At 33.0% G+C, this 12730-nt stretch overlaps 1 protein-coding gene across 1 annotated transcript in view; it reads right to left on the reverse strand.

The window, feature by feature from the left end:
- Positions 1-5852: 5852 nt before the first annotated feature.
- Positions 5853-12730, reverse strand: part of LOC131841348 (ATP-binding cassette sub-family G member 1) — a 58113-nt gene continuing 51235 nt past the window's right edge. The window contains exons 5-8 of the mRNA XM_059189668.1: positions 10923-11114; positions 9729-10127; positions 8984-9084; positions 5853-7734 (exon numbers count right to left, since the gene is read on the reverse strand). Of these exons, the coding sequence (XP_059045651.1) occupies positions 7234-7734; positions 8984-9084; positions 9729-10127; positions 10923-11114 (1193 nt within the window). The 3' untranslated portion in view covers positions 5853-7233. The remainder of the gene's footprint in view (positions 7735-8983; positions 9085-9728; positions 10128-10922; positions 11115-12730) is intronic.

Below are 12730 nucleotides of genomic sequence, written 5' to 3' on the forward strand. Positions count from 1 at the left end.
AAACCGCTAGATGACCAAAGCGACGGCGAAGACTTATTTGGTTCGAATTTATAACTAAATGTCGTTAAAAATTTTAATATCTATAAGTAAAATCTATTTTTATCAATCATCTAACAAGATTTTGTATCTATTTTATAATCTGAGAGGCAGGGGACATAATGAGGATAGCCCGTTGCTAGCTATATACCATATTAGGTCGACCTCCACGAGCTCCGCTCCTCACCCTAGAAACCACCATGGTAAATTTCTGGTAAATTCGCAACGATGGGCAAACTGACCTGACTCATGCTCATCCTATCACCCATGAAGGGTGAGCGCGTACAGTTAGTGCAGGCGGTTGCACCATTCCATTATAATCTCTGAAAAAAACCTAAGATGCGTCTGTAACTAGCATTCCAAATACAAAATAAACCTTGTCATTTTTTAAAAATAAACTATTCCATATTATTTATTTGGAACCCTCTGTTTTAGAGACTGACTCGGGCTATTTCGTTTTTTTTCTTTATTTGATTTATATGGGGTGCGTCACACGCAATCCTGTGTTATACATACGAGTAACTTGGCACTGGTTTACCCTATTGCTTAACCCTTAACAGTAAATTGTTGTACCTTTTGTAACTTTACAAATCAAACTTCATATTAAAACGGAATAAGAGCGTGTCGCACGCACGAATTATAATATATAATACTCGTATACATTACATTAATATACATACTAATTTCTCAAATTCGTCAATATTTATAAACATTAGAACTTACGGTCTCCTGTTCACGTCATATTTTTTATCATTAACCCCGTAGTAGAATTAGAAATTATAAGAAACTGAAATGGTACATTTTTTAAGTTAAAATTATTATTCTTATGAAATAATATATATGAAACCAAACTGGAAATAAACAATGATCATTACAACGAAAATCATTTGTATCAATTAAGCCAAGCTATCACATAATATATATGTGATAGCTTTGCTTAATTGATTGCTTGATAACAAAAAAGAGCAACATACAAGTTTCTTGCTCGTTCTTATTGTGATGAGACAGCTTCCCGAACGACCGGTAGATAAAAAAAAATTGTTATGACTATTCAAAACTGCTTATTTTAAGTTTATTTGAATAAATGATTGTCTATTCTATTCTGTATTTGTACATATAAAAAATGCTGTTGCAATAAGAAAATTCTCTTTTCGGAAGTCGGTTAAAAAGTTAGTCAATTATACAATCCATTATCTGATTGCACAAAGAAAGATTATTTCCATTTCTATCCCGTATGTAAATCATTAACAAATTTTGAAATAACTGTAACTATTTTACAAGTAAATACCAAAAGACAAATTCAGACTAACATAAATTAGGCATCATTTCAACTATATAACTAGCAAACATTTCTAGCAAATCTTTATTCAAATAACCTTAATATATGATAGTCGTCATTTTATGATCTACCAACTCATTCGGAAAACAGGGTCATTTAATTCCAATATATCAATAAATATCTACTAGACTATCTTACTACTACCACAGATAACATAATATCTACTACACATTGGTAGAAAGTAGTAGTAGTAATAAGTACAGTAACAGTAAACTATATTATTGTAAAGTTTCATTAAAAGCCATTCAGTAGGTGTTGCGTGAAAGAATAACAAACATCCATCCGCCCAGCGGAAGTTTGTGAGTGTGGAACTCACAAACTTCCGCATACTCGTAATATTAGTAAAAAAATTTAAAGACACGGTATTATCCCTAAAGGAAATATTGTACATTACGTTAATATATACAAAAACCAAAGTTAAAAGTCGTCTTCGTATCCAAAGTGCATAATGCAAAGTTGGGAATTCTACTTAGTTAAATATATTTTGGTTAAAGCAGTGAAATTATAAGAGAAGAGACATGACATTGTAGTCATTTGGAATGGCAACGAATTTTGTGCTTCCAGTGGACGGGGGAAAGTGAATTGTTGGTAATATGGACTAAGAATCCCATTGCTAACAATATCAGGTTGACCTCCACAGACTTCCCTCTGGAAACCATCGTGAGAAATTGATGATGAATTTACCACGATGGGCTATCTGACCTGACTTCATGCTCTTCTTATCGTCCACCACTGGTGCCAGCGTAAAACATTAGCGCAGGTGGTTCCACCATTCCATTATCATACATTAAAATAATAAAATTCATAATTCAAAATATCCTTATTCAAGTAGGTCTGTTACAGACTCTTATATGACAAATCTACCGTCAGTTCGGAATGATTTTGAGATGCTTCTCATCTCGAAATCATTCACATTTCACGACTGAAAAGAAACTCAGCTTCATTCTTTTCAAATAAATGTTTTACATGTTTACAATAATACAAATTCATTTTTAAATTCAAATTTGGGAGAATAGAGTGACCACAAGCATATGCTATTGCAAAAGCAAATAGTCTAATCAGTGTTCAATAATCTTTAAAACCAGCAGACTCTCAGAAATGAGTAAATTATGCTGTCAGGTTTCAGAGAGCTTGTCAAATATTAAAATGGCGCATGTACGATCTTTGCGTTGCAACAATTGACCATCCATTTTCAAAGTAAAATTCAATTATCTTCACTCGCTGTTCTGTTGTAAACTTATCCATGATAAAAATTTCCAGGGATTATATTATTTAATACTGAAAAGACAAAAAGAAATATGTTAATAGAAAAAAAGTTATTTCATTTTCAAAATGTAAAGTGACTTATAATTATTAAGCAAAATACATTGTGACATTATGGATATACCCGTAAAATATGGGTTCTCAAATTAACAGCGTACGTCATCTCCGATCGAGATTCGATTATAAAACGGAAGCTTGCAGACACGTGTATCAATTCAATTATGGAACGAGTAGCTCATCCAATCAACACGTCTTCCTATATGGTTTCAGAGGATTTGATTTCTTATTCATTAGTCGTAACCCTATGGTTAAACTTTAAAGTGTAGGTGTTTGTTGAGTCTAAATTTATATCTCCTAGCTACTAGTCCTGACTTCGAAACGGTGTTCATGTACAGTTTATAAACCTTTCTTAGACCTGCAATGAAAACTGGCAGTTTTCTATATTCTTTTAATCATATTTTAAATATGAGTGTTCTTTATATACATTTTGTTTTATACATTTCTGCACACTGCGCTCTATAAACATCTCTTTATTTTCATTTGGATCAGATGGAGGAGTATGAAATTTCGTACATTCAATTATGATTTTAAATTAAAATTATGGCAGCGAGAGGTATATCTCTCTACAATCTTCTAAAAGATCCTGGGCCTGTCTAGAACTACACTAAGGTCTATATTAGAACATGTATCTTAAGCAGAACTAGCAGCCTCCTACCAGATTTGCCTGGGCAGGGAGAGAGACACGAGCGGTGAAGGGGATAAGTTGGGTCCTGGAAGAGTTGAGAAAAAGTCAACCCGGATCACAATTCCCGGAAACTGATCGGAGCTTCCCTCTCTGCCAATTTTTCGGTCTCTTTTACACACAACACTACATTAGTTCCAATACCAACAAGAATGTAATAAATGTATTCTGTTAGTTCCAATTATTGTTATATAAGTATATATAAATATAATATATATTCTTATTTATTAAGTTTATGTGCGCATTATTGTTGGCCAATACAATAGTTTCATTCTTTTAAAATGTTTCTCCACAACGCTCTCCGTCTTACTACAACTAGTTATAAACTATATAGCTCTACTATGTAATTTATGTTGCTGCACTTAATAGTTAATTTCCCGTACTAGCTGTTTCAGCGACTTCGTCTGCCTTTTAGAGGAATATCGTTGTTCATGTAGATCTATTGCAGGACTCTTATAATAAATCACATCTACGGTGATTCAGAATGTATCATACATATGTATTGACTAATTTCAAAAGAATATGTTTATCGTAATTATATTCTATTCTGAATTTTTATAATAATATTAATTTATTTTATATCACATATTTTATACAAATAATGTACATATAGAATGACTTTTCGTTTCCAGTTTCCTTGTTGTAGAATGTCATAGATAGACGAATTCGTAATAAGCAAACCTACCTTCCGTGCAGTTCACTCGCTAATGAGAAAAGTTAGCTATTGTGTCTCAGGAGTTTTTTGTTTCAGTTTTGAGCAGTTGCAACTGCTGAAAAAGGAGACTCGTAGATCGGTACCATCGTATTCTAACAACATAGAATTCAAATTACAAAAGCAACTAATTTATATTTGTCACATTTTGACTTATGCAGCTTTTAATAATGTAGAAGAGATTCCATATATAAATGTCAATTTGAAATTTCGAACTGAAACAGGTTGAAACTGGTTTTTAATTAAGTTTTTACTATTTTTGTTAGTAAAAAGGTGTTCCTTTTATATATTTTTTATGATGTTATTTTCTGTTTATTCTTTAAGGAAAGACGAAGGGAACAGCACCCATACAGCCATGTCTGCATTTTATTTAAGATATTGTTTTACCTTAAGACTTGTTACAAATACGCTACTGTAAAAGAGATTGGAGAGTACATATTTTAACCATTTAAGACAATTCGTTGCCAGCCCTGTTAGGTATATTGATACTATTTTGTACTATTGACTAATAGAAGTAGGTATTTAAAAGATATATCATGTATCTATTATTTAATAAAAAGAATAGTCAATACAATTTGAAATGGAAGTTCTAAATTTGAAATTACTGGATTGTCATAAGATTCCCTCTATCATTTGGATAATTTACCACAGGTTTATAACTTTTCTAAAGACATAGAAGCGAGTAAAGAAAAATGAATGCACACGCATTGTCATAAATCAAAATGTATCGACTTACTATCAGGATCACAGATAACATAATATTTCGGGATTCTTTGATTGTAGAGCATATACATGACACTAAAATCGGGGGTTATATTGTAGCATGTGTAGAGAAGCGACCTGGATGATTTGGATATCTTCTTAAATATCCTTGTTTGTATATATGTTGGGACTAATTTGTTATACTGTACAATAAAGTACGATTTTACCCGCTCTGTAATTTCTCCTGGTTTTTGTATACCATGTTAGTCATTGTTTATAATTATTAAGATAGTTAAACGGCGTTTAACACGAATAATTTTGTGGTAAATAAAGGAGAGAATGAGAGGTTTATACACAATAAACACTACATATATACCATAAAATTATTCGTCATAAAACCCTTTTAACTATATTAATAATGTGTACTGAATATGAACATTTTAAAATTATATTTAGTTTTATTACGATGACAATTAACGTGACCCTGCCATGATAGTAACTTCTTTCTATAAATCCTAATCAATATTTATTCATAAGATTACCGTGTATTTATGCACACCTATTTCGTAGTCCATCCATTCTTTCTTCTCTTTTCGTTCATCCACATTCATATTCAATATCACTAAGGTATGATTCAGATGTTTATGTGTTGATATTTTAGAAATCAAATCATTGCAATTTGTTGTGGACTCCATGGTATTGCTGGCTAAACTTTTTCTATAAGAAACGTGTACGTCATTTCATCAGTGATTTTTGTATTAAAGAAAAATATACCTTTTAATTCACCCTTTTTTGCATCACAATTTTTATCAATTATCATCATATGTATTATGAAAAAACTTAAAGAACTAACAAATAGACGTACAAGAATATAATTATATCCATAAGTCATTAATGAAAATATTAAATATTAATTATATTTAAATGAAAATTCTAAATTATTATGATATATTTAGACCACTTCAACTTTTAAACAAACCATTTTTAAATTCGGAATAGCAAGAAAACCAGGTCACAACACTAGAGGATAACAAAACAAAAATAAAATAATACAAATGTTATTATAAAAATCACAGTCGTTTATTAATCATTAATAAATACTGGTAATTAAGATAAATATAGAGATTTACCAAAATCTTTAGCATAATGAAAGGTACTCGAAGAATATCTAATTAAATTCTATAAGGTAATGTCCAAGTATTGAGTAGACGAATAGTACTACGTCGTGAGTTTAAATGAAACTAATATCATTAAATTATTAATATATATAAGGAACTTATATTAAGTCATGGGCCCGATCTCCTATAAAACCTTACACTATCCCTAAGGGTACGTATAAACATATATTTAAAAGTCCACCGGCGACCTAAAAAGCTATATTTCGAAAACTATCTCGCAATCTGACCAGAGATATGAATTCGTTACTATACAAAAAAGATAACTTCAAAATATCAACTTTAATATACAAACTTCATTTGTTTCTATCCATTGTCCAGTTCGTATAATGAACAGTGAATCAATATTAATTGTGACCAATGTGTTTTTATAGCATAGGAGACAAAATAGCTTGCGGCGTACCTGATGGTAAGTGATTATACGGCCATTAGCGTTAGGAAACAACGCTTTTTATCATTAAAAGGAAGTAATTACACCATGACAATGTCATGTTCCACAGTATTTATTTATAAATATAGTAATATACAGTACAAACGTTGTGCGCAGTGTAAATTATTCATGTAAATTCGAAACGGTTATTCCTGAACATTTTCAAGAATGTTCTTGAATGTACTCATTGCATTAATCTATACAAGTAAATAAAATAGAACTGTCTGTTTGTACTTTCAAATTAGCAGCTTTTTATTAAATGCATATGAAAGTATCTCTACGGTACTTACTTTTTTATACACTCTAGTTTATCTGTTCATTCTAGCTAATCTCTGAAACGGCTGGATCGATTTTTATGAGACTTCCTCTGGAACATAGCTCATATTATAGGACATAACTTAGGCTACCTTTATTATATAAATTTTAATTTAATTAAATTAAAAAAAAAAACTACTTTCCACCTGGGCGAAATCGCAGGTACCAGCAAATTCATTATAAGTATTAGGTCATTAAAAAAGCAACTCTACGATTTCATTATATTCGTTGATAAGTAATCATATTTTTTCATTACAACTTCATTGCTATTAAATTAAAGTAGGTCCTTTAATTTCATTCCTATTACGTCACTCATATTTATAAATATCTAGAACTCATTGGGACAGTTTACATTAATATTAATCCAAAGGAATGGACACTATCACATAAATGGCCATATACCAATATACCTACATCATAACCCTGGTCAGAGCACCTATCTATAACTCCACTATCAGAATCCGTGATAAATAGAAAATATATCGCCGTTACATTGAAGCGTCCATTGTGCGTCTAGCTCTACTGCATCATCTTTAATTTGAACCTTAACACTAAATATGAGATTACACGAATAAAAACGAAGAATGCACATAAAGCGCCGGCGTCGATCCAAAAATTGGCATTATCCATTGTCATTTCCTTGAGGAACTTCTCGGGAACCCTGAAGTGGCAGTATGGTTCGGAGCAATGGAGTTTCTCTCTATCAAAGCCGTAGACCGCCAACATGGCACCTTCGAAGCCGTATCGCACGTAGCTTAAGTACGTCAGCCATTGCAAATAGCTGGGTATAGCGTTGAAGTTGACGAAGAACCCGGAGAACAGGACCACAGGTATGGTGGTGACCGGTCCGAGATAGACCCCCGTTTCGATTTTCATTGCCGCGCCAATGAGGAGACCCAAGGATTGCGCTACTAGTGCCGTGAGTATATTTATGGTCACAAACATGAGCACTCGATCCGTTTGCATCGGCTGGCCGGTCATGAAGTACACTATTATGACATAGACCCCACTGAAGACGATCTGGAAATAACAGAATATCATATTACAACTCTTTTAGAGATCAGAATAACTCTCCTAGATGTCACCATAGTGAGACTGGTAAAAGATTTTATATCAAAAAGTAACTAGAACTAAATGAATGAGACGATTGTAATACTCTAGTTTTTTCTTAAATCAATATTTGCGTTTGGACTCAATTTTATTTTTTAATAATAGAAATAGAAATAGAAATAATATTTATTCAAATAAACTCATTACAAGCACTTTTGAATAGTCATATTTTGATTCTACCACTCATTCGGAATGCAGATTCATCACAAGAAGAATGAGCAAGAAACTTGTGTGTTGCTCTTTTTAATAGATGATTTTTTTATATAAATAATTACAGTATAACAAGTAAGAGGCATGCGATAATCAACATAGAAGTCGCTACGCACTCAATATTAATGTAATCAGATAATATTGTCAGTGCTATAGATTTAAAGTTTTTCTATAAAATAAAGATATTTATTCAGCATTACCCACAGTATTTTTATTTATAGTAAATATCTTATTTACTATACAACTTAAATGCTAAAACCTGTAAAATTCCACCTTATTACACACATATGACGGGTTAGGTGGTCTAGCGGTTGAGCACACCACTTTATTTCCAATAGTCGCGGGTTCTATTCCACGCATGGTACAAATATTGGTAAAATATATGAATATATAAATATATATTCAGATATTAAAAATATATGAATATATATTTTACCATTATTTGTACCATAGCAATCATAGTGCAGATAATATATATACATAGTCTATAATTTTAATAATTAGATTCAATAAGCAGCTCTAATAATAACTACAGGTATGTACTTTAGCGTCTTGTATTTTGTTTTATCATCTAGAGATAAGTATAAAACAAAAAATATAATTTGGAAACATCATACAACGGCTTTGAAACTGAAAACTGCTGGTAAATAGGACGATTTAGTTCATATGTCAGCACGACAAAATACAACTTTCTCTGGCGGCGCAGTAGAGAGAGAGAGACATATATAGTGCCCTCCCATTTATACAATTTTAAATGTGGTCACTTCAAGAAAATGAAATTGAACCAGCAAAATAAATTGTTGCCATATAGAATAACAAAAAACTACAGAGTTTTTAAATTAGATCGATTCGTTACATAGTAGCATATCGTTATATAAAGTATAAGGAAACATCGTAATAGTTTCCCAATGTCACAATAACTGCTATTTTAATTATAATGTATAATTACCTGAAACGGAAGATCTGCCATTGTTTTCGCAAAGTAGAATGACTTCAGAGAGTACCAATAGTTGAGATGTTCTCTCACAAATACGCTCATTTCCGTCGGGACTGTAATAGAAAATAAATAAATTATTACAGATGCATTATTAAAGAGTTCAGCGTTTACTCCACTCTAATCAATCCCCCGTCCAAATCAAACGAGGGTTGAAATTATGACGACCTGAGCCAAGGTTCGAAACCATAGCGGTGCCCTCAGACTAAAGTCATATCCGTCAGTCGGGAGTTGGCCTCCAGCCGTTCTATAAGTCCTTCCTTTGGTTTGGGGTGCCATCTGCACTCGCCTCCTATCGTCCAGTGAAGCTATAAAAGCCTGGTCAACAGCATTAGAGTAGTCCGAAAAATAAGAAAGGGTTTGCTCAAAGAGTTAAGTTAAATTATTAATTTCTTCCAGAGTTAATTCCCCCAGTATGAACCAAATTTTACTGATTTGATACTCATGCATACCGCCTCAATTCTGATGGTCGGGGGTTCGTATCCTCGCTCGATTCAAACATTTGTATTCATGAATATGATTGTTTGTATTGGTCAGGGTGTTTTCTGTGTATATTGTATATGTATTTACAAATAAAATAAATAATTAAGTATTTATATCAGTTGTAGTACCCGTAACGCAAGCTCTGCTTAGCTTGGGACTAGATGGGGTTGTGTGAATTGTTCAAGGATATTTATTACAATTATTTCAATTTACTTACATGTAAGTATTGTAGGCATCATAGCTGTAAACATGGTGAACATCACAGTGAAGAATATGCAGCCAGCATTACTCATCACCTTAGCGGCGTCTGAACCGATATCGTAGTACAAAAACCCTATCAGCAACCCCACTATTGTGTGTGAGCACAGCCTCAAATGCGTCAGCATCTGATCCCGGAGTATACTCCTAAAAGTCCGTTTCAATAAGATCCAGAATTGCTTCCACCCCGATGTGGGGAAACCAGTTTTGATTGGCTTCTTCGTGAAACTCTCGCTGGAGTCTAATAACGATGTTGTGCAAGTTACAGGCGCTAGGTTTGTTGAGTTTGGTATCGGGTTTGGTTTCTCTGGGTTAGTTGCCGTCTCGGACAGGTCTATCACAGTACAGGTTGGTTTATCTGTAAAAGAAACAGTTCATTATAATTCAAGTGATAGTTATCTTTTGTTTAGAGGTTATTTGTGTGGATTGATAAGCGTACTTTGTTATTTTATACGTCATAGACAGATGTTTTAGATAGATAGATATTACGTCATAGATAGCAGGAGAATATTTAGTGCCTACCAGATATATAGAATACATTAAGGAGTATTTAAAATAGTCTTACTGAAAACTGTTTTCTTTATCGCCGTGTACAATACTGAATTCTCCGACTAGTTCAGTGAGTTTCAGAAAATTCGGTTTTGTTACATTTTACCGTTTTAATTACTCACATGAAAGTGATAAAAAATCTGATTTATAATTAATATGTACATTCTGCGTGCATGTGTCATTAATTTTTATCTGTGATTTTTATAATCGACTATACTATGTAAATGATGTAATTCTTTTTGTTATTACTTATTATAATAATAATGTTGTCTTGTTAATTAGTTTTTTAAAGTATTGTAAATGTAAAAAATAAGAGAAAATAAAATATAGGAAATATTGGTGATAGCAACTATAATATGAATACATATGAAGTACAGCCCCGACCCAAAATGCCCTCCACCATATGAATGTTTACCACTCCTGGTCACCTTCTTGATGTCATCGGTCCATCATGTAGGTGTGCACCAGACACTACGTCGACCCATACGCAGTCTCCACTCCATAACTTTTCTGTCCTATCTACCATCGCTGACTCTGCCACCCAGGATATGCCCAGCCCACTGCCACTTCAGTACCTCTGTGTTAAATAAATAAATGGACTGACCTATCACAATTTCGAGCGCTTCCGCTTTCTGAGCATTGTTCTTGCTGGGCTGGTTGTTGTAGTTGAGGTTCTGTGGCACTGATGATGACGATGAGGATGTGGAGGTCTGCGCTCGACCACAATTTCCCTTGTTCACAGCCATCACCAGCTTGTGCACCCAATCGCCATGTTCTCCAGTTGCAACCTCCATTACTGGAACAGAAATTACATATGTAAGAGATTGCTTTTAGGAATAAGCCCGCCATTTGTTTAGGACAATTTAGGACATGCCGGGTTTTTCTTCTGTAAATATTCTTATGAATAGAAATAACCTTTATTTTATGCTACCACTTATTCGGGAGGCAGACTCATCACAAGAAACACGAACAAAAATCTTGCGTGTACTCACAACACAATTTTTATTCTACCACTCATTCCGAATGCAGATTCATTACAAGAAGAACGACCAAGAAACTTAAAACATAAACAAGATGATATAGGACTAGATGGCGATGTGAATTGTCCTGAGATACCTATTATATTATTATATTCTATTAGAGAAATAACGCACCGCATCGCAATCTACCGCATCCCATCGCATCGAGAGTTCTTGAAAGGTAGCGCCTTTAGAATAATATAAGGTACAATAGCGATATGTATGTATAATTATCTTGCCGTTTAAGCAACTTTAATTGTCTGCAGAGAGATAAACTACTTCTATACGTTTACCTTGTTTTTTGTAATTACGTCAATGTAGTTGAAGCATGAAAATATTTATTGCAACGCAACATGTCGAAAACCGATAACGTAAAGAATAAATAAGTAAATAAACCTGGACACACACGGCGCTATACACACACACACAGCTTCTATTAATTGAATTGTCCTGAGACATTATATTATTATATTCTACTAAAGAAATAAGGCACCGCATCTTACCGCTCCGCATCGCAACCTACCGCATCGCATCGCATCGAGAATTCTAAATGCTACCTTTGTAATAATGTAAGGAACAATAGCGATATGTATATATAATTATCTCTCCGTTTACGCAACTTTAATTGTCTGCATAGAGATAAACTACTTCTGTACGTTTACCTTGTTTTTTTATAATTACGTCAATGTAGTTGACGCATGAAAATATGTATTGCAATGCAACAGGTCGAAAACCGATAACGTAAAGAATAAATAAGTAAATAAACCTGGAAACACACGGCGCTATACACACTCATAGAGCTTTATGGCTATTAGATTACGAAGAGTCTTTTTTGTATATACACAGAACAATCTGATATACTCATAAATGTATATACGGGGATCTAAACCGCGACGATCTTAAATAAAGCAGTTTGCTTAACCACTAGCTTGCCGAGATCGTCTAAATAATGATTTTCTCAAGTCTCTAGTCCGCAAAAGAGATTTTTTTTACTATTACTTAATAGAAAATTAACTTCAGGCAAAATGCTTCAACTGATATAAAATTGGAATCTGCTTCCATCGCAAATTAAATCTTAATGATATTTTAAACGCGAAAGTTTGTGAGTATGGATGGATGGATGTTTGTTATTCTTACACGTAAAAACTACGGAACGGATTCGATGAAATTTACATTAATATAGCTTATACATCAGAAAGACACATGGACTATAATTTAAAAAGATAGTATGTAAATTGGGCGAAATATAATGATAAATCTAAAGAAGTGTGATGCAGACGAAGTTACGCGAGTCAGTTAGTATTTGTAATAGTTTAAAGTTGGAAACGATTGCAAGACGATTGTGTTAAATAAGTCCCTGACAATCTCATTTTATCTCCATATAAATGTATCT

This window comes from Achroia grisella, unplaced genomic scaffold, assembly GCF_030625045.1.
Source record: "Achroia grisella isolate CSIRO2021 unplaced genomic scaffold, CSIRO_AGI_Agris_v1 utg1589, whole genome shotgun sequence".
Taxonomy (NCBI): Eukaryota; Metazoa; Arthropoda; class Insecta; order Lepidoptera; family Pyralidae; genus Achroia; species Achroia grisella.